Source organism: Ptychodera flava, chromosome 1 (genome assembly GCF_041260155.1).
Source record: "Ptychodera flava strain L36383 chromosome 1, AS_Pfla_20210202, whole genome shotgun sequence".
In the NCBI taxonomy this organism is placed as follows: Eukaryota; Metazoa; Hemichordata; class Enteropneusta; family Ptychoderidae; genus Ptychodera; species Ptychodera flava.
In genome coordinates this window covers 52404937-52428142 of record NC_091928.1, presented here as the reverse complement: position 1 = coordinate 52428142, position 23206 = coordinate 52404937, and the positions used below count along the sequence as shown (strand labels likewise).

Below are 23206 nucleotides of genomic sequence, written 5' to 3'. Positions count from 1 at the left end.
TGGATCCCAATCAATGAGTCATGTTTTGTTTGAAAATGTCACTATTTCAATCTTTGGTGATGGACTTTGGTCGATTGAATTCAGCACTTGCATGTATGTTTGAGACGGCCATGTTTCGAGTGTCAACCCCAAATTATAATTGTTGAAATCTAAGGTGAGGATTTCTAACAAATGTTTGAAAAAAATGTTCTGTCGTTACATTTTGGTAAGCACTTTTCCATAGGTTGCATTTTATTTGAAACCAACTTGTTGGAAAAAATGCAAAGCTAAATTTGATGTGGATTTAATAATAATGTTAACCCTTTGAGTGCTTTAATTTTTCCCACCAAAATTTTAGTGCAATATTTAACCAATTTTTATGAATTTTTCTGTAATTTTTTTGATAATTTTGGACCAAATGGACATCACATTTCATTTGCTATAGTTTTTCATCAAAATTTTGGCAAAAATCAGAAAAATTTTGACTGGGTTACATTTTATAAAGGCGTCAAAAGTTGACTTTGGCGCTCAAAGGGTTAATGATTTCTTGGTGTTAATGTTCCTAATTTTGTTGGCTTTTCTGACCAATAAGGATGACACTACAAGTCGATAATCAGCAGCAATTTAAGACTAAACTTCCAAAACACATTTCTGTCTGCAGAACCTGAATGGCAAATTAAACTGCACATTCTTTGTAAATCACATAAAAGGGGGCGCTGCACCCAACACAGCGTATTTTGCTCAAAAATCACATTTTTTCAAATATTCAGTTTTAATTAATTTGTTAACCCAAGATTAAAATATTGGGTAGGTTTACCTTTTAGCTTGTCAAGCAGTCATAAGTTGCATGATATAGAAATTAATTTATGCAAATGTATGCAAATCACCAGATTTCCTGTCTTCTTTTCCCTCCCAATGTCAAAATTTCCAAAGAATTTAACGCCTCCCAGGTCAAATTTTTGGTCAAATTTTCTGAAATTTTGACATTATATAATTTATTTTCTATATAACAAAACGACTTTTGTTTGGCAATAAAGCTCTTACATATTTTAATAAGAGGCATGTTTATTTTGCTAATCTAATCATGATTTTAATCACTTTTTTGAGTGTCAGTCTTTCAACAAATGCCATTTCAGAATGAGGATAGATAATGCAAAATTAAGAAGTCGTTATTTTCTACATATACCCATCTTTCAAGTGAAATATTACATTTCAGAAAATAGCGTCAAGTTTTTGACTTAAATTAATTTTGAACATTAATACCAAAATTGAGGTTTTTAACCCAAAATATACAACCACTTCATCCTTCGAGTGAACTACTGCTAGCATACTAAAGTTTAGAATCTCTGCTTTTTGAAAATATGTAGTATGAGGGGTTTACTTGACACCTTTGATGAAGAAATATTGCTTTGAAAAAAACTGTTTGCAACAAGCAGCTCCACCCGTAAAGCCAATGACCTTATGTAAGGATACTTGATTTGGAGGGTATGGCATCAGGGGCCGCATGGAGGACGCCCTCAGACGACAATGCCTGTTTTGACAATGCTCGCTTTCCCGTGTACGAACAACTTGAGAAAGTTCTTTGTAGGGTTGCTGCGTTCAGGGACAACGTTTATTCCCAGCACTTTGAATATTTTCGGGGATGAAAACTGAAAGAAAAATTTTTCCATGCCAACTTTCGAGAGCACCATACTTTTTCAGGGCCCAAACCGAAAACGTGTTTCGCTATCACTTGAAAGTTTCCTTGGTGTCAACTATTAGCATACAGTGGAGAAATAACAGCGCAAAGTTCGAAATTATCGAATGTTGTTAAGATCTTATCATGTCTAAACAATAACACTTGTTAAGTATAGAAGGCGTTGTTTGCAATAAAACGTCTGGGTCACACACCATGCAAGGTTATGACGGATTGTGTCCGTTAACATTTCAGCAACCATCGTTGCCCGCCTTTGTAAAGTTTTTGTCTTTTGAAAAAATATTTTTAATATCCGTACTGTATAAATACGTCCAGATTATCAGCACACTTAGAGGAAGTTCACTTGAAAACTCGGTCAGGCAGCTGTGTGGCGGCGAATGAGATCGCTGGCGAAGCAAACACATTTGCTAATGTATCACTGTCACTAGGCAGTCATGGTTCAATAGCAGGTATTGTCATCTGACCCGGCAATAAAACGAAGGCAGCTTGTAAAACCCATCTCAAGTGTTACTCTGTTTGTTGGTGGTTGCGTGTACACACCAGCGACAACTCAACGTCAAAAACATTGGTCGGGAGCTTCAAAATTTCTCTACTGTCAACAGGATTCGGCTTTTCGTGCTGAGGCGCCAAATCCAGCGGTGCGAGAAAGTAGAGCGATCTTGTAATACAGTACCTTCGACAGCTGCTTACACACCGATGTCAGCATATCCGTGAGGTAAGAAAAACCAACTGTTCACGTCGACGTAACGTAATTATATGGAAATGAATTTTCATCTCGCCATTTTTTTGCAAGGGATAACAAAAATCGAAATTTATTTTCAACAAATAATGTATCCAAATCTATCCCAGTTGCTATAGACTCCCTCCGATAAACAATCATGTAAAGTCATGCGTGACGAAACAGCTCGCCAAGGTAGCATGTGTAAAATGCACAGGAATAAAATACCTATTCAATCTTTCTTATTCTAACACTGCAAGCATGTATTTAATTCTCAAACACAACAACAAAAGCTCACCATTATTCGCAAGCGCCTGTATCCCTTTTGCGTCTGACGAGTGAAATGATTTTAATAGATTTAATTATCTCGTGCCTGTGATTATGAATATTTTTCAGCGCTATTTAAATCAGATATTCAGAAAGCTAAGCTTACATTATATGAAAACGTGGTTTGTATGCTAAAGGACTCTCTCATAGAAAGCTAGAGACTATGTTTCATAGTACAGTATTTCTACAGGTGTTTACTCGGCAGGCCTCAACTCCCGACAGAATTTTTATTCACTCGGCCTTCATATACAGCATTGTACTGCTACGCGTAACTGTTTAGTTAGGAGCCCGTGTACATACGGGTAACAAAGCCTTCGAAAAGTTTACGATGTAAGAAGTTATTGTTATTCAGGCCATACAAGAGAAGATCGTAATTGGTTCATAACGGTTAAATACGTCACAACAAGATGTTGAAGTGGCATTGAATTACAAGTAACGGCCCCGATTACAATCTTTTGTAGACCGGTACATGTTTGTTTTGAGTTTGGCGCAGTTACTGACGGCAGTGTTAATAGTATATATTCGCGTGATAAACGGGAGTAAGATCACGGGGGTTGAAGCTAGTCTCTCTTCTTGCTCTGTTGTAGTTCGTCGTAAATCGTTGCACAGCAAAGACTTCCTCTGGTTTAGCCTATATCCACATAAATGTTAAAACGTTCAGTTGTAATATAATATTGGTCACAAAATATTGTTTCATGTTCTGTATAGTTAGGGACTGGTCAGTTTCTTCGGCCGAAAGAAACTGATTCATGAGGAGTCACCCTTTTTTGACTTTGGTGATAGGGATCACCATGTTTTTGAAATGCTCAAAGGCGGGGTGGGGGGTTGAATTTCGACCCGGGCTTATACTTGCCTAAAATGCATCATGCCAGCCACAAATTTCATCATTCAGTTGAATTGTTTGGCGCGCCAGGGCGCGTAACTTTAATAATCAGACATAGTTTTGGTGTACCCTTCACATCAGAGATATCTGTATGTTTAAACTTTTTCGGCGCTCCCTTCGGGCGCATTACTTTAAAATATCATAAATATTTTTCAGCATGCCCTTCAGCTGCATGACTTTCATATATCAGATATATTTATATAAGAGATATCTGGATGTTTAATATTTTTCGGCACGCCCATTTGGCGCGGTACTTTAATATATCAGAGATATATGTCAGAAATATCTTGATGTCTGCAAATTGAAAGTCTGTTTTGCATGACAAGTTCCTAGATACTTTTATGTTTTCTCTATGAGAATTCAGTATAAGAAAGCAACATGCACTAATATTTCACAATATATATCGGATACAGTGACATACTTTAGAAATAGAAAAATGACAAGATATCTTTCGTTCTCATTGATCCAACTATTTTCCTTTGTGTCACAGGTAATTTATGTAAAAGGGTGCTTTTTTCACGACTTAAATAATAGTTAACAAAAGGCAGTTTTTGTCATTATTTGCTGTGCTTTCATGGTTTCAATGTTAAAAGAAAAGATACTCTCAGACACTGGACGTGGTACATCAGAAAAATAGCTCTCTATGGCTTCTCAGGAGATGTAATTGGATGACTGACTGGCAATTCTAAACACCCATCAAAGATTTTGATTTACTGCTTTTCTCTCTTAAAGTTTGATATTAATGATTGACACCAATTAATGTATAACAGTTCTGGACATCTGGCTATGCATAGAAAGTGTTGAATATATATATATATATATATATATATATATATATATATATAATATATATATATATATATATATATATATATATATATATATAACACACTGAATTAATGAATTTACAATCCACCTTTTGTTTTACCTATGTCGCGCGCAGGGGAGGGGTCTCCCTGTTTTCGAAAGTTGGAATAAGCGGGGTCAGCCACTTTTTGGCCCACGATAAAAATAATCAAACCCACCCCGCCGAAGAAACTGACCACTCCCTTACCCCTATCTTCCTGCTTTCGACAGTCTATTTGACTCACTCTTTCTCTCTGTCTCCCTCTGCCTCTTTCTCTATCTCTCTCTGTCTCTGTCTCTGTCTATCTGTCTCTCTGTCTCTGTCTCTCTCTCTGTCTCTGTCTCTCTCTGTCTCTCTCTCTCTCTCTCTCTCTCTCTCTCTCTCTCTCTCTCTCTCTCTCTCTCTCTCTCTCTCTCTCTCTCTCTCTCTCTCTCTCGGTAGAAAAGAAAAGAACGTGCTGTCACAGCGACAGTTGAGTCGGGAAGGCTTGGTAATGCTGGACGATTCGTTGTGGTGGCTTCAGTATGCCTAAGAAAACGTCAAGAACAAACAGGAAAATGGAAAACGGAAGAAATGGACGAAAAAATGGGGCGAACACTAAAAAGGTGAAGGCTCCTCATTTCACATCAATGGTGGAGAAATTAGAGTGTGCCATAGATATGTTATTGAAATTGAATGAAACCTTCTTTGGTAAGTTGAGCAACCCGCAGTGGTATTTGACCGAGTTGAACAAAGAGCTGAACAATGCTGATGAGTCAGCGCCCATAATCAACCACTACGAGCTTGAACAGTACCTTGGTGATATCGATGAGAGCGAACAACCGTTTATCCTTGAACACTTCTGTGAGAGACTGAACGCGTGCAAACAAGTGAACATCGGCGAGGCCGCCTCTGAGCTTCAAGAATCTCTGAGCAATGCCAGTAAAGACATCCATGAAATAAGGCTTAGTTTCACAAAGGAGGGCTCGAACATGGAAAAAAGAAATTCGGCGAAAAAAAAATATGATGGGTGCGTCAGAAAAGCGCGGATGCTCCTGGACAGTTTCGACAACGGAGCACAACCTACAGAGGTGCCAAAGGTGTCTATGAACGCCTTGGAGGGACCACGTGGATCAGTGCGGTATATCGATATTGCCTCCAAAGCAAACTTGGAGAACTATCCCGTTGTGTGGATCTACATAGAAATCATTCGGATCCACGGAGAAGCTTTTCAACATATCGTGGATCATTGGTTCCAACCTCATATAATTGAACATGTGGACTCGACGATATCAAGCCGTGAGGATTTCACCAAAAGATTGAGTGGTATTCTGTCATTTCAGATCAAGGAAACAAGTCCATCTGGTAAGGAACCGTTAGTGGAGAGGTCGAATTCATTTCGGATGTTTTATTAAGCGTACAGACAAATGTTTACGAGTGTCAGAGCAAATATCTCTTTTAAAACCAACAATTGTTGTCACGTTCCAAATAGAATGCACCATTGAATCATATCAATTATACGTACAACCAGCGTTTACTCTGTGTTTTAAAGCTCAGCTATATGCCGAATAATTGTCGGGCGAGCATATTTCTACTTAAACCTCTCATATATAGACAAAGACAGGACTTTATACCGTGATGTTAATAGTCCGCTTCTGTTCAAAGCTGGTATACCTGAAATTTGTGAGTAAACAGCCACTCTACCTCACTGCTATCACTGGCATACACGGCATTGAGGTCATTGCTTATCACTCTTCATACAATACATTACTTCCTTCAATGCTTCGTTATTAAAAAAGAAATTTATGTCCAATCAAAATACCAAATAATACCAAGAAACGACTAGAATGTAACTATTTTACACACTGAGAACATGATAGGCATTTCCAACATAGAAAGGCCTATAATTAGCGTATACGTTCGCAATTCGTCGCGTGTTTCTAAGTAAATGCAAATCAAACACACACTCAAAGATTCTGAAGTGTTTTATGTGCATATACTATAGATGATGGAAAAAGTAAGTGACAAAATTTGCTCGCTACTTTACCACAAAATGTTCAATCCTGGTGCAATCAGCGGACAGCTAGCTTTTCTTACCGTGCTACTGCAACTTGTACCGAATTTATATATATATATATATATATATATATATATATATATATATATATATATATATATATATATATATATATATATATATATACGCTCAATAAAAGAAATGAACTTGTGTCATCATGCCGCAAATACATCCAACGAAGTAAATCAGTCCTCTCCGTAAACATGAATATTCATAGCAGCAGCAATATATTGTTATGCAACAACTGTCAATCTCAACCAAAATTCCACCATCTGCGTAACCAGCGATGTGTACCCCATGTAGATTCACTCCAGTCTAGTCTCCTGATGAGTGAGTCTCGCGACTCACGAAACAACGTTGTAGAGATGAAATTGTAAAATCCATTCAGCAGCAACCCTTATATAAATATAAATATAAATATATATATATATATATATATATATATATATATATATATATATATAATATATATATATATATATATATATATTATAATATATATATATATTCTATCACACAACAAATGTATACAATGTGCCCTCCCGGTTATCACCATAATGGCTTTATGGCAACCTCTGAACTTGGGCACAGAGAGTACGGTATATATATATATATATATATATATATATATATATATATATATATATATATATATATATATATATATATTATATATATATATATAATATATATATATATATATGATCAACTCACGTTCAATGAAGTATTCCGGGAGATACAGTTTTTAATGCGAAAATTAGAAGAGTATAATACATTTTGTATTGCTAACCGAAGAAATTATTTCATATATGTGTAGAGATACAGACAGACAGACAGGTAGACAGACACATAGAAACAGAGACAGATATAGTTCATGTAGAATGGTATGTCGCCATTTTCATTGTAATTCACCCTCCATACATATTATATTTAACAGCAGTCAAGGTATCCAAATCCACCAGTAATTCCCTGACCATCACCTGGATAGCTGGACATGCAGACGATCTGGAGCAGCTCTTTGACGTACGGTGCGTCAACACGGCAACGAATGTGGCAACGTACTTCAAAGATCTAACAGAGTGTGTACTAGTCATTCGGCATTTGGTTCCCGAAACAACTTACAGGATGGTTATCTTCGGAAAGACAAGGCTGCGCACAGTTGAAAGTGTTCCATTGGATGCGAAAACTAATAAAGAGAGTATGTACAACACTATGTGTTTTCACAAAACAAACGAAACAATTTATTGATGATGTGTTATGATAAAAAGAATATACATACGTTTTCCTCTAAAGCTTTCTGCACACAAAGATCCTATGACTTATCTCTTTATAAAGAAAAAAAATGAGCGTTTGCCGCCAGGATATTATCAATGAACTGCATGGTCCGTAGATGTGTTTTTCCTCTGTGATTAGAGTAACGTATACACTTTTCAACGACATGCAACTGGCACAATGAAACTAAGTGTACAAAATACTCCTGAGCGGTTGATCGGGTATTTTTTGATGATGTTTACATTTGTCTGTTTCTTCAAAAGGAGTGAAAATCAAGCTGATAACACACGAGTCTATCACAATCTACTGGTATTCTATTGGCTACAAGAACGAACAAGTCAGCGTTTGCTACTTCAAGACGTCTGACGACGTGGTTAAAACATGTCGCCTAGCAACTGGTACCAGGGAGTATACACTTAAAGGGTTAAACGAAGAATGTGAGTACGAAATTACAGTGATTGCGACAGTTAATAATGAGGAGAAGTGGAATGATAATCTGCTGGTTAGCACGAGGAGGAAAGGTGAGATGATTTTGCCGGTCTTTGAAACTACCAACAAACAAAAGTGATTCGAACTTTAATTATGAGATATGACGAACGTGTTGGATCGCCAAATTTAGTTGAACTAATAATACAACTACGTATTAAAGGTGTATTTGTGGTCTTCTCTGCACAGTGCGTTGACTATGTCTAGTATTTAGCTCGTCTACAAGATTCTTATACGCTTCAATGGGATTATTGTTTGGAATTTAATTTTTGTCCGTAAGTCGCCAACAATAAAAACATTTTATGCAAATGTTCGCCGAGTTTAAAAAACAAATGCCTTGTGTTTTAAAATTCTTTCGTGAGAACATAGAGAAAATACGATATGGAACAAAATTACCGAAAAAAAAAAACTAAAAAGTCACAAGGACTTTAAGCAGAGAAACTACATGTCACGTATACAAAATACAAAGTATTGAGAAAGTATAGATCGGACAAAGGAAAGATTGGAAGTTATCGCTAATTACTTAGTATCAGACGATGAAGGTCAGTATTTTGAAACAATAGTCCTGTGTCAATTTTAAATTATTGGGAAAAGGTACGACAACCAGAGAGTTGGCTTTAAATGACAAAATTACTGCCATTAACAATTTGATATCATATTCAAGAGTCGATTAGAATATCTATGTCTGTTTGTTTATTCTGTTTACTGAAACTAGTATTGTAATAACCGTAACAACACTATTTTCCCCTCAGCTCTACTTCATGTCAAAGTAATGGACGTAAAAAGTGACTCCATTTTGATATCTTGGACGCTTGATGGCGGTGACGAGGACTCTAATTCATTCAACGTGTACTACAGAATTCTTGGCGAGGAGAGCGAAGCCACAGTACAAAAAATCGACAATGAAACGTCTTATCGCATTGTTAGACTCCAACAGGACACAAAGTATGGTATTGTAGTGATCTGTAATATACAAGGGAAGACAGTAAAAAGCAACGCTCTTTCAGTGTACACAAAGGGTAAGTTTTACACACAGCTACTCAGGCGTAGCCATTGGATGCAGGGAGGGAGTGAGAAAAAAGGGGGGGCGAGCGTACGAAAGATTCTGACATCTATCCAATTAGACCAACATAACCAGTAAAATTTTGAAAAAAGTGAAACATATGGTCCAATTTGATCGTGGGCTTCCCTCATAAATTCACGAGCCTGTCCCTTAATTTTGTCCCATTTCGACGTAGAGGGCGCTTTTCTTGAGAACTTGACTTGGACACCTATTTATTTCAGAAACAGAAAATGACGCTCAAGCTGTACATGCACATGTTTAAGGGGTACAACAGATATATAATTTTTTGTTATATTTTCATTATTTTTGTCCGATAAACAAATACATTTTCAAATTCCTCTCCCTAAAGTAAAATACGAGGTATTATTCATGTCAACAAACACACTGTGTACAATATGCGATTATGTTGTTGCTGACAAATGAATCCCAGACTAGAATTCAGTTATCCATAATCCTATTAGACATAGTGAACTTAGGATGTACCGTATTCGACAAACAGAACAGACATGCTTGAAATAAGCTCACATGATAAGTTTTCCCCGACTGCCAAGAAATATATTGCGTCTTTTGTATTTCTTTATTCAGGCAAGCATGAAACTTTGATCGCTTACGCACCTGTTGATGCGTCAGGAGGCATCTTAGAAAACCAACCATGGGGGACTTCACTGTACGTACCCCCTGGAGCTGTACCTGCCAACAGTGGACACATCAACACCAGTATTTCGTCATCAACCGATGCCCAGCATATCCCCGAACTACCCCCGGGTCACTCTCGCGTTTCGAGCTCCGTACGACTGGACATCCATGACGATCACAAGGGCATGAGCAGAAATCTGAGCCTGGCTTTCCCGGTCAGTCGTGCAGGTGACGCCAATATCGACTTGTACGTCAGACACCCGAACAGGCCTAACTTTGAGAGAGTTACATCGCAGTCAGACATCACATACACTGAATCCAACACACAGATTATTGTGAACACGAGGACCTCGGGTGTTTTCACGGCAGCAGAGGAAATACCCCAAGAACACAATGTCAAGGTCATGAGAATCATCCCTTTCGTCGCGTTTGACAGAAGAGATTCTTTCATGACAATCCGTGTCTATCTCACCTTAGACACAAAAGACTCAGAGCAGGTAAATTAAAAAAGATGTTATGTTAACTTTGGAGAATATGTCACGCTTAATCGTAAGCTTAAATATATCGAGGGTAGTTTATCGAGACTATGAATTGACCAATGTAAAAGGGAGGGGGTCGCGCGTTGGAACTGCGCCTGTCAAAGGCGAACTAGACATTAATAGTCTTAGATATGATATTATTTTCGTAATTATTAAAAATAATAAAGCGTAATTATGAAACATTGATATCACCAAAACCAGGTTAGTATTTCATCCGCGTTGAGCTTCATTGCTGCAGAGCGACACTCGACAAAAACGCTGTATGTGTATGAGTTGTGTATGACATTGGCGGCCAGCCAGGGCATCCAATGTACTAGGAGTATACCCCTTTTTATAGTCCTAGTATATTGGACGCTCTGGCCAGCCGCACGCCTGTCATACACAACTCATATATACATACAGCGGTTTATTGTCGAGTGTCGCTCTGCAGCAATGAAGCTCAACCCGGATGAAATACTAACTTGGTTTTGGTGATATCAATGTTTCATAATTACGATTTATTATTTTTAATAATTACGAAAACAATATCATATTTTAGACCATTAATGTCTAGTTCGCCTGTGCGCTTATGCTACTTTCGTCTCCACGACGTATTTAATTCACGATATCAAGATAGCTGCATCATTTCAATTTTACGATATACATTATGACAAACATGTTTCAACTTTCATCAATCACCATCGTACCTTGGATATTTACATTGTTCGAGCGTGTCCTATACAACGTTTGAGCACAGTTCCGACGACCCCCGTCTCTTTACAGATTTTCAAAGTTTTGCTCTTTCCTTTTCCAAGATAACAATAAAGAAGTGTCCTGTCTGTCTTTCTGTCTGTCTGCCTGCCTGCCTGCCTGCCTGCCTGTCTGTCTTTCTGTCTGTCTGTCTGTCTGTCTGTCTGTCTATACGAAAGTATATGATCAACATCCCTTAAACTTCACTTTCGCTACATGAGAACAAATATTAAACAGCTGTTTTAATGTTTTAATATAATATCATTGCAGGCAGTGATTGCTGAAGCAGAAAAATCAAGTTCAAACAAGGCGATAGGAAGATTTCGGCAATGCGACTCTCAGCATCTGCAATTAGAGTACGACAAGGGAGATATAGAAGTTTCGGTATCTGTCCAAGATTTCGACCAGTCATGGCAACTTATGACAGAATCCGTGAGTGTTGATTTTCATAGAACAGTACTGTGTAATACGTAGATGCATGCGCTTTACTTCCGTCGTGAAAAAGTTTTAACACAACACAGTCTGTTTATAATCGGTTCCAAGGAAGTTTCCAGTCGTTCCCTTCTTCGAGTTTTGGCCCTTCACGCCTGGAATCCCCTGTCTCTACAATGTCGGGCAAGGACCAAACCTCACTGAACATACAGCAAAGATAGAGCACACGAGACAATCCTTGTGATTTTGATCAAAACTTAAATTGTGTAATTCAACAGAATTATATCATTGTAACAAGCGTCGCACTTTGCAGAACTCTTACTTGTGTACATGTGTTGTGATCACGGCGTGCTTTCAAAGTTTCACTATGTACTTTGAATTTATTTCCCTTCTTTCAGACACACGATCTGAAATATCACATGTCCTGGACGTATGGAATGAGTCAATATCGGTATTTTCTTCTGAGGTTGAAAGACACACGCAATATACCGACTAATTTCCGTGGGACCGTGACTCTGAAGCAAGAAAGACAATCAGGGAGGTCTGTGCCCGTTCAAATCGACACACCATTATCAGAGGTAAGACTGTAATTACTTAATGCAGATTTATAACATACAGTATCATGGTAGGATATTGTTACAGATAAAACAAACCAGAATCTACCATCACGATGATGTAAAGGTTTTGTATGCAAATGGCTTGAATGCCATTCCCCTTGTTAAAGAGCTTCCTGTCAATATCGTCGTGTTGGTATCTTCAGATCGACACACATAGAGCACTGTACTGGCTGTGTTGCGTAAAGTTCGAATTCTGTGGTCCTTACGTTGCGCATGAGCAACCTTTTAGTGTACAATGTGTTCTTCAACAATATTAGATGAAACACGTCAAGATAAAGTAAAATACAGAGTACAAGTTTGAACTGGGTTTACAAAATCACAGCTGACGACCGTCGCCCTCTAACGTTCAGCGGACATTTTCGTCGCTAACCACATCATTTCTTCCACCAGCAGGATGAACCTCTTCATGTCAACAGACCGGTCACCGAATTCAAGCGACCGCCTTTCGATGACAAAGAACTGTATGACATACTAGATGTACTGAGGCAGGGTGCATCTGATTGGCGCCACCTAGCTGAAAAACTAAATATCCCAACTGCAAAGATTACCTTAATGGAACAGAAGCAGGATCGGACGCCTAGCTACAGTCCAGCTGAGGAAGTCATCGGCATTTGGGCAAGCCAGGAAGGGGATATCACTCGTAGAAGCTACGAGAGATTGTATGGTATCCTTAAAGAAATTGGAAACGATGTTTGTGCTGGTATTGTTCAGAAAGCCGCTAAAGATCATTTGCACGAAGATATCGGAGACCCCAATGTTCCAAGCGGTGACTCAGAAATTTAGTATGAAAGCAATCCTCAGTAGCTGAGGAGCGCCTTTTTTTGAAAGGAAAGTAAACTTTATTCACAAAAGTGACTTTGATAGTAGATATGTCTAACATCAACATGATGCATAATGTCTATATAACTATAATAAGAAAATCCAACGAAAAAAAGAACAAAGAATGTTTTCAATATAACAAGGGGCAATAACATAATGTCAATAATGCAGTTTATTTAACCATCAAAATGAGTTAAAGGCGCATTTTTAGCAAACAAGTCTCACCAGACCCGAAAATTTAAAATAAATTCAGCTGCATCATAATTCGAGTCTCCTTTATTCAAGGCTTGTTACACAACTTTCCTGGGGATGTCTTAGCTGTTACGTAGGTGTATTAGTTTTTGAACTTAAATAATCTGTTGCAACTCATTCGTCTACTGTATCCTCAGACTCTGTGGCGCACCGCCGGAATACAAAACTTTGCGAAGGGCGCCCTCATGGACGGAATGAATGTAAAAAAGAGCACTGTATGGGGTCGCAAGATTTCTCCAAGTAGTGATGACACTGAGGTCATATTCTTGATATCATTTACAAATTCTATTGAATAATAATGCAATTATTTATTTATTGTAATAAGATTTAGTAGATTTCACATCTTAGATGTCAGTTCTCTTAGTTTGGAGAAACAACTGAGTAGCTCTCATACAATGATGAGCACAACTTTGTAAAAAATGAATCTTCAAATAGATATTCTTGGAATCATTACAAACTATCAGGAAGACATTTTGAGTTCAAGAACCAGCTCAGAATATTGTTACGAGAGAAACGCTCTCTATCATGTTTTTTCTTTGTTTTCTTTTGCTCATTTGCGTGACCAGGTGATTATGAATAATGTATTTTTTCTGGTATATAATCTTGAACACAAGCCACGTGTGGAGAGTCGTCGGAAATCCATCCACGCAGCGGAGTTTCTTACTTATTGAAGACAGAACCTGTCTACCTGCTGATGCGGAAACTATGGCCGCAGTCTAGAAGTAACTTTGTGTGCCTGTTGACGCCTAGAGAAGTTCTAGTATTGTTCCTGTGAATACATTACTGTAATTTGGAAACGTCTCAGTGTTAGGAGTTTCTTGATGTGATGTTCACCAGGATTTTTGTCTGAACTTGTGCGTCGAGCTGCTACGTGGCGCTGTTTTCCGTGGACTGACGCGTCGGGACGGAGTGGGCACTGAGAACCAGCGTGTTTAAAGTTAGGAGAGAGCTCTCTGTCTCGTCGTCGGGTCTTTGAATACTTTGTTAATTTTCTGAAGTTTAAACAGGTTTTCTTTATACCTTGTCACGCTCCGAGTACAGATAATTTCAATACTGTAAATAGCTGTTTTTGCTGTCACTACGTGACGTTCTGTGATTAAACAAGGATAAGGAAATTTTAACAATATTTTTGTGTATTGTTTCCTTTATTTGACCATCTTTTGTTGCAGCCAGTGGGTCTGTTCGTAGTCGTTTCATTTGCTAAAAAAGCTTAAGACGGACACTTTAATTTTTTGCCATGTTGACTACTCGTGATCGTAACAATATATTATGTAATCCTAGTTATTGGGAGACCTTTTTCCTTTGCCTTAAAAATGGTCCCAGACCAGGAGTGTATGTTAAATGATTACATGTCTACTTACTCCAGTTAGTAATAACAGTTGACAATATACAACACACGTAAAATGTAGATTTATCACAATTATTCTTACTCCAGCTAGTATACTAACAATATACGACACGCACCAAATGTAGAGTAGTCACTTTTATGAATCGAAATTATATCTCGCATGTAAAATAATTTTCATGTTTTACTCGACTTCTTTACAATTTTCAATATTTTCCTTATTTTAGAGTACCTTTTCCGTCATCAAAATAGTTACTTGTATATATTTCACCTCACATTGATATCGGTGTTTTGCTTATTTCAATTGTACGATTACACCGTATTAAAATGTAAAGCCGTCTTTCCAGCATCACAGCAGCCTCACAGTTCTCTGTGGTGCTGACGTGACCACTATACTACATCTAAAAGTTTTTATGCATTGCCTTGTCGATCACAGCAACACTGATATTAGATATGGAATTAAATACATCTTATAATGAACTCGTATTCACATTTGGAGAACCATTTGTACATCTCAGAATTGTCTACCTCATTACCATTAATTCAACGACCATCACTAAGCATTCATACTCATGAGAAAAAAAAAGAAAATTCTGTCTCAACACTTTTTCAGTTTTCAAAATTTGAACCAAAATTTAAATTTTCCAAGGTTTATGCTCTTCAATAGCTTCCATAATCTTGCAAATGTAGTAAAAAGATAATCACGATAAAACTTGACAATAACAAAGACCGACAAGATACAATAAAATCAATTACTCATTAAAGATAGTAATTGAGAGGACAATTTTATAGGGTGCAACCACAAATTATTATATTAAACACCTCATCGTGTGTATACAGTCATAATCATGGGTTCTTTAAGGTAGAACACGCCTCGGCGAAGATATTCGGATTCTAAAACCTTTACCATACTTTCTTTGGTCTACCACTGCTTTGGTTCACTTTGAAGCTATGGAATAAAGTTTTCGCCACCTTATTATTTTTGTGATCATTGATAATTATATTTTCCAGTACAGTTAACACGGGTGGCGGCCATTTTGAATTTCAAGTGTCGGTAATAAATATCGGGAAAATTGTTTCACTGGTACCAAATTTGCACGGTGACCTCTGATTAATGTTCTTGATTTCCAAAGGGGATTTGTTTAAAGTCTCCTTGAGGAAAGTGTGAGAAATAAAGTAAAAGACTTTCAATGTCGAGGCGTGTACTAGCTTAATGTTAAAGGAAGAGCAGTTGTACAAGGACTTGCAGCGGTGATGAAGCACAGAGACATTATCTAACAAGCATCAAGTGATTTCTGACGGTTTCCTGGATGAAACCAGAAACAGCGGAAACTCTCTTCCGACAACCGTCTTGTCTGGAGCAGTTTTGACATCAAGAATGTCCATTATCCTGCAGTGAAAATAAATGTTATGGAATAGTACATCTATGACTACTGTATCTGACATGCATGAACAAGTCACATTTGTGCTTAAAAGGGACACTGCAACTATGACCGTTTTTGATTCTAAATATGTATGCAATTTTATTGTTGCTAAACGGATTCTAGTCTGTGCCAGAACTCATTTGTCAGCAACGATATTGGAAATTGTAATTTAGGAAAAACGGTCTGTATTGAAAGGTCGACTATGTTGGCTGTGAGACATCATGGTGGATTTTAAAGCTTCATTGTACAAACAACAAAACAGGAAATTATGATTAATAACTACTACCAATTGAGCTTTAAATATGCTGGAGGTTACTGAACGAAAACATCGTATGACGCCCACCTGTTTTGTAAATCCTGGAGAAGTCTATCTGCATCTGAATGATCCTGTTCGTATTTCTCAAAGAAGGATAGACTGCTTGTGTAACCGATGACGTCATCAACCGTGACTTCATCCCGCCAACTCATGCTGTCATCCCTGCAGTGTGTGAAGACAATTGACGTGTTACTTACATAGAGTGACAAGTGATATATAAATGTCTCAGATATTGTATTGCATATTACCATAAATGGAAACCAACCTTTCGTTTTCCTTATATGGTAGTGGAAGGTCACGATAGTGATTCCACAAATATGGTTTCCGATAGGTCCAATAATCTATGTATGTGCCAAACAGTGTCTGAAAGATATAATGCTCATTGTTATCAGTCCACAGATTACAGATCGATAGTCAAAATAATATATAGTTGCTTGTGTAACCGATAACATCATGTATAGTAAAACCTTGTTTATGACTGTTACAATACTTCAACTGATAAATATTATCTGGCAATCTGAGATCCTAAATTCTCTAAGTTACATTCTTGCTGTCACCCTTGTAGACGCCATCTAAGATATTTCGTTCATCTTTTGATTTTTGAGAGGTCAGTAACACATCAACATCCTGATACACGCTGAAAGAGTATTTGGCAGAACACAATCCATATTCACACGGAACAAATGAGGAAAGCGACGGAATTATTTCTGGTGCCTCTCAGAAATGTGCACGCATTGAAAGTGAAATATTTTTACTCAAACTTTCCTCGATGAAACTTTCAACTATTTTCTTACCAAACCAAGAATAATACCATGTCCGCCATCCCAGTGTTAACTCTATTAAAGGAGTTTAAGTTTTTTTATTTAAAAAAAAATTACGGTGAAAATTTTTCTTACTCTAAGAGCTTTAATGTGAGCGCCAACAAACGGTAGACCAAAAGTATTGAGAAAATGTTAGAGTATATCTGAGCCGAGGCTACTCAGGTATCGTGTGTGAGTAAACGACGAGGATAGGCTCGACTGTTACGTCATATCTTGTATCAATAAATATCTTAATAGTATGAGTTAATGACACAGTCTCTCTCCCTCCCTCCTCCCCCCCTCTCTCCTCTCTCTCTCTCTCTCTCTCTCTCTCTCTCTCACACACCACACACACACACACACACACACACACACAGTACTTATCTCTGCAAACACATTGACACATGGAGTCTCTGCATTTATTTACATCGTTATAAAGCTTTGTGAGAGCGTCCGACTTGTCCTTGAAATGGTATTTTATACTCCTGCTTGAATATCCATACACCATTAGACAGCCTCCAGGTTTTAATACACGATCAATCTCGGGGTAGAAGGTCTCCAAATCCAACCATTGTATGGCAGTTGCCACGGTAACTAGATCAACGCTGTTTGAATCAACTGGCAGTGAGTGTGCAGCACAAACTCTAAACAGAAACACAGCAATTTAAATTGTTCTCATTAGGGTTGGTTGCACACGGTAATTATAAGGATCAATACCATACTGTTTTATCAATATTTTATCCGTCAAAATACAGCTTGTTTTATGATATGAATTTACAGTATTAACTTGAACAATGTATGTGCGAGGACGGTGTCAACGACAACATGACCGCCAAATATTCCTGCCAGATGGTAATTACAGTACGCACCTTGTTTCGTTTTGTATCATACATTCCTAGCTACAAAGTACATTATTCTTGTGTCTTTTTGGCTCGAAGTGTTTGCAATCTCAGAAATATAGTTGTCTAGAATCAGAACACACGTCAACATGCGTGACAAGTACATAACTAAAGATGTCTTTACATATCCGGGTCATATATTCAATACTTACTGATATGTGACATTTGGAGATTTTTCGAGTGCTGTCGCTTCTGCGATTTGCGTTTCACTGATGTCCAAACCAATGACTCGCTGGAAATGCTTGGCTAGTATACGAGTTCCCAGTCCTGTCCCACATGCTACGTCCAGTGCCAGAGTGTGCGGAGGTTTTCTCTGAGCAATATTGTGACATTATCATTTGTAATGCAACGAACGAAACATTAAAATACTTGACTGATCTTCTATCGTTTTTGGAGCTCCAAGGCAGTGCAAAGACGCAACGCATAACCACAGTCCAGTGCTCATAATACTTAGTGCATGTCTGAATTTGATCTGCTTTTCATCTCAAGTTTTCAAACAAATTTAAATTGTCTTGAGCAGTTTTCGCAAATTTTTGCATGCTTGATATTGTTGATTGGACAATAGCGAGTTTGCAGTTCCAGTTGAGTTTGCAGTCATCTTAAAGCCAAACTTCGTACTGCCAGTTACGCCTTTTTTATATTCACAAGCGTTCGGAAAAAGAAAAAGGGAAAACAAGACCAATCCATACAGATATGTGTACTCATTAAATTCATAGTAATACATAAACGTGTCACATCAGCGTGAGAGTTCTATGACGAATACAATTAAGGTAAGTATGCGCCTTGAATGTGAAAAACTTAAACTTTTGCTGAAACTTTCCTTAAGGAATCTTTCAACTGTTCTCTTTCAAAGTCGAGGGTAAAAATCAGGGGTCATCGTGCAAATTTTAGTACTAGAGAAACAGATTACCGAAGCTTTACCGATATTTGAAATTCAAAATGGCCGCCATCCCTGTCTTAACTCTATGGAGGAAAAATAAAATTTAATTTGAATTTCGAAAAACTAAGCCGGTGAATTTTTTTCTTTCACCAATAGCTTTAAAATGAACCCCCACAAGTGGTAGATCAGAAAAGAATTGTAAAAGTTTGAGAGTCCGACTATCTGTCCCTGAGGCGCGATCTACCTTAAATAACATACCAAACGTTTATTTAATAGTTTTCATTAACTTGTTGTTCTGAAGATCGGCTCCTATCAGTATGAAATCATCTTAAATATCGGCATAATAATATCTAGTATTTGTATCAGCTGGAACATTTTAAGCCAGCCTGTTACTTACTTTCTTGGAAAGAAGTGAAACGATCTTCTCCGGCAATTCAATAGGATAAGGCACTCTGTAAGTGCTGTATTTCTTGGAAGCAATTGTAGATTGGAAAAGATCGGTTTGCTTACTATTGTTGTCAGACATTTTGTTGCTGATGATAAGTCAGCCAAGCGAAAGCTTCTTGTCAGCTTGCTACTGCAAATGAAATTCAAACAGGTACATGTATGTTAGTCTAGCCTCGCTTCGTCATCTCTATTCATTCTCCGTTAGTTCATCCTTGATTTGTCTTCTAAATCGTAATATTATCTTGCAAAATAACCACACCAAGAGTTAGACTCTTTCACAGCCCCTCGCCGGCTTCACCTCAGGTCATAATACCGCCCTCAGAAGGTGAGCCGAGCTAAGCTTACTTGGCTCAGCGACGCTTATAGTACACTATGACCCGGCTGGCTCAGTGAGCCTCGCTTGCTAGATAGACCGACTTAATGGGCCAGACTCAGGGACTGTACCGTGACTCATGAACTGGAATCGCGTACTAATTTTGACGTTAAAAATTCGATTTCGATATTGGGTTTTTCATTCTTATCCTGGCTAGATCAAGAAAATTGTTTTAAATATAAACTACCCGTTGTTGTCAATCTCAGTGTTTTTGTATAGTTGTGTTTGTTTATTTGCTTCTTTGTTTGCCATAGTTCCAGTCATTTAATATTTCGCCATATGACTAAATCTTATCAACAATTTACCAATGTACTTCAAATCGTCTTGTGTGAACACGGTTTTCGTTTACTCAATTGACACTGTATTGCTGACTAACTGAGGGATGGGTTTTTTAAGAGTTGTCTGCTCAATAGAAAAGTAATCACCCTCCGCCAGTTGATGATAAAAAACCCTTTCCCGTCTACTCTAATAAAATAAAAATAATAATGTAAATAATAAAATAAACACCTCACTCAAAAGTAACAAGTCGTAAACGCCATTTTCTGTGACGTCAGTTCGAAGAAAGCAGTTACACAAGTTGCAATAATTGATAGGGTGAACGATGAGAGAGCGATGGTCGGGTAGGTTAACCAATTCTTGATTTGGGTAGGGCTATATGATTGACTTTTGTCAGTTCGAACCAACTAGCGCAAACATATACAAATTCCAGCCTTAACCATATGGATGGCAAATTCTTTTTGGTCAACAAAAGGATGGTCAAAATTGCCAGATGCATGGGAGGGGAGAAAGTCGTAATTGAATGAACAAACACCGGGAAAAGGGAAAAAAATCGCCGCAAAATTCAGCTACGCCACATCCGCTATAGCTGCGTCTTCAACACAGGCTGGATAGGATTAATTTTGTATAATGTAAAGAATTTGAGAGTGTATAGAAATATTTTGCTTTGGCACATAACCAGAACATGGTACCATTTATTAGGGTAAAAATTTGTCGACAGCGGTAACGCAGTTAATGATCGGGAATACGTATTTTGTGTATCGTTGTCCCATACAACACTATGACCCTAGGGCCCTGTAAATACCAATATGGACCATAAAGTTAATATTACAACTCTGCAGTACGTTGATTATTATCTCTTCCTAGCACCATGGCATGGCTGTTCTAAAGCTCTAACTACGTACTGTCAAGAATCCCCCTTCTATTATCTGTGTTCTACCTTAAAATGTCCTTTTCCCGTATATCTAATATTTTCTGGTTCTACTTACCTGCAACAGAAAGTCAGGATGTTACAACATCAACTCGGTGTCACCTTTGTCCCGTCTCATTTGAAGTTTCAGCTTCAATTTCCCACGAACATAAAAAAGTTTATCTTGTAACGCAAACTTACATATGGCATTTCACGGTTTGATTATTAACCAGTCACCTACATCTGTACATGTAGCTGTGCTATCGCCCAGTGCAATCGCCTTCGTGTGCACACTGTCCCAAGATGACCTTCGGATGGAGGCTACTCGGCCGGCCTTCTTATGTTTCGTGAACCTGCGCAGTCAGATTCATGACGAGGCAGGGCGGCCATTTTCAAAAGAGCGGTAAGACCGAACAAATAAAAATTGTGCTGTTCCAATAACCCGACCTACCCTATTTTCTACCTGCTGACCCTAAACTTTTTATAGCTACGTAAACACGAAAGTAAAAAAAAAATAAGAAAAACCGTTCGTTACTTGGCATTTGAATTTTGCTTGAACGAGGACGTCTTTTATGGTTTTCTTTTCCTTTTATATGTATGATACATTTTTCGTGAAATGTTGTGGCCAGTGTTTGACCGCCCTGAACCCCTGAAAAATGCATATATAAAATAAAAATATTTTGGGAAAAAACATCCTGCCGACCTACCTACCCTATTTTTGAAAACTATGTTATCGGAACAGCACGATTTATTTATTTATTTATTTATTTGCCTAGTACACAGTACCACTGTGGGTAATACTTGAGGCTTTGAAATTCTACCCGTTTTGCTTGGTTCGTTTTTCATGAGTTTTACAGGCAAGAGCTCCGTATTCTCATTTTCCATTGTTAGTTTGGAAAATCCGAACGCTCTAGAAAAAGTCCGTTATACCTGAAGACTTTCAATATTTCAACGACTATGGTTTTGTATGGTTCAAGCCTGGATGTGGTCAAGACTTTTTTTAGGCTCCTCATACCTGGAAATCACTTAAAATAACGGACTTTCCTTGGAAGAAGCACATCATATACAACTTTTGAGAGTTTAGAATCAGGGTTAGGGTTAGTTTTAGGTTTGCATTCTCAGAAGTGTTGTATATCCTACCTAAGAAAAAATGCTGTGGAGGGTTCAACGAACTCTTTCCCCTCGTAAAATATTTGCTCTAGTAGACTTTAATGGCTGATTTAATGTGATCTTTGAAACACTTTTAACTCAGACATCTCGACAAGTTGCTGGCTTTAGAAAGATCTTACAAAGTAGTATTGTGGCGGTAGAGGGAGGGCGCTCTGGCCTGAGACGAGTCGGCAACGTGTTTTGCAGAGCTCCGAAAAATGCTTCAAAGTTTTGCTATAAAGCAAGGCTGACCTTATCGAATTTCAGTAACTACATTCATTTCCACCGTGGGAGTTGGTTTAGAGGCTTGGACAGCTATAATTGGTGGATTTCCACAACCAAGAAGTTGGAAGGGAGTAGCCCCTGATTGGTACACGCCATTCACGACATGGACGTCACTCAACGACATTGGCTACAGGATGTTCTGCTGCTTGTTTGTCACCAGCATGGCGTTTGTAGCAACTGAATTACTAATGTCTGGTATCGACGCATTTTACTCTTAGCTGGAGGTGAATGGAGATTTAACTTTTCAAGAACATTTTACTCCCTTGTCATTTCGTATAAATTCATGCTTCACCTCAACCTACATTGCGCACACGTTCAGCCTAGTTATGTAACACACACCTGGCTACTAGACTTGGTTCAAGTCGGTGAATATCTAAAAAATAAAATCATATGTGCTATAGTTTCTCGTGTCTCTCTCTTTCATGCAAATCTATTTACAATTTGGCAGCCAAGGCCGGGTTTTCGTAGCGGTTGAACGCGTTACATTGAGTCTGCGCAGTAGTGAGGAAGTTGCTGCCGGATTCACCTGTGATTCTGGGAGAAACTCCCCTGTATAGCGTTCACTTCACTCATCGTGTCAACTCCACTCACGCGTTTCACATTAAAACAGAACACAAATTATCGCGTTCATCCCACAAATCACAGACTTGAACCAAGTTTAACACACACCTGGCTACCTGCATAAGTGTCATTTCGTGAAGAGCCGTCAACTTTCACTCCGTTCGTTCCGACTCTTCAACACCAAGCTGGC

The 23206-nt window shown here is 38.1% G+C and overlaps 2 protein-coding genes across 2 annotated transcripts; one reads left to right on the top strand and one right to left on the bottom strand.

The window, feature by feature from the left end:
• Window positions 1-2172: 2172 nt before the first annotated feature.
• Window positions 2173-14470, top strand: LOC139140774 (uncharacterized). The gene is made up of 9 exons (XM_070710185.1): window positions 2173-2390; window positions 4892-5794; window positions 7444-7704; window positions 8042-8299; window positions 9017-9283; window positions 9913-10460; window positions 11502-11663; window positions 12062-12241; window positions 12674-14470. The coding sequence occupies exons 2-9, from the start codon at window positions 4975-4977 to the stop codon at window positions 13061-13063; spliced, it is 2886 nt and encodes a 961-aa protein (XP_070566286.1). The 5' UTR covers window positions 2173-2390; window positions 4892-4974; the 3' UTR covers window positions 13064-14470.
• Window positions 14471-14477: 7 nt separating this feature from the next.
• Window positions 14478-21268, bottom strand: LOC139140783 (putative methyltransferase DDB_G0268948). The gene is made up of 7 exons (XM_070710198.1): window positions 21101-21268; window positions 19413-19592; window positions 18288-18448; window positions 17664-17880; window positions 16702-16799; window positions 16464-16598; window positions 14478-16086 (listed from the first exon to the last, which is right to left on the bottom strand). The coding sequence occupies exons 2-7, from the start codon at window positions 19539-19541 to the stop codon at window positions 15981-15983; spliced, it is 846 nt and encodes a 281-aa protein (XP_070566299.1). The 5' UTR covers window positions 19542-19592; window positions 21101-21268; the 3' UTR covers window positions 14478-15980.
• Window positions 21269-23206: the final 1938 nt, after the last annotated feature.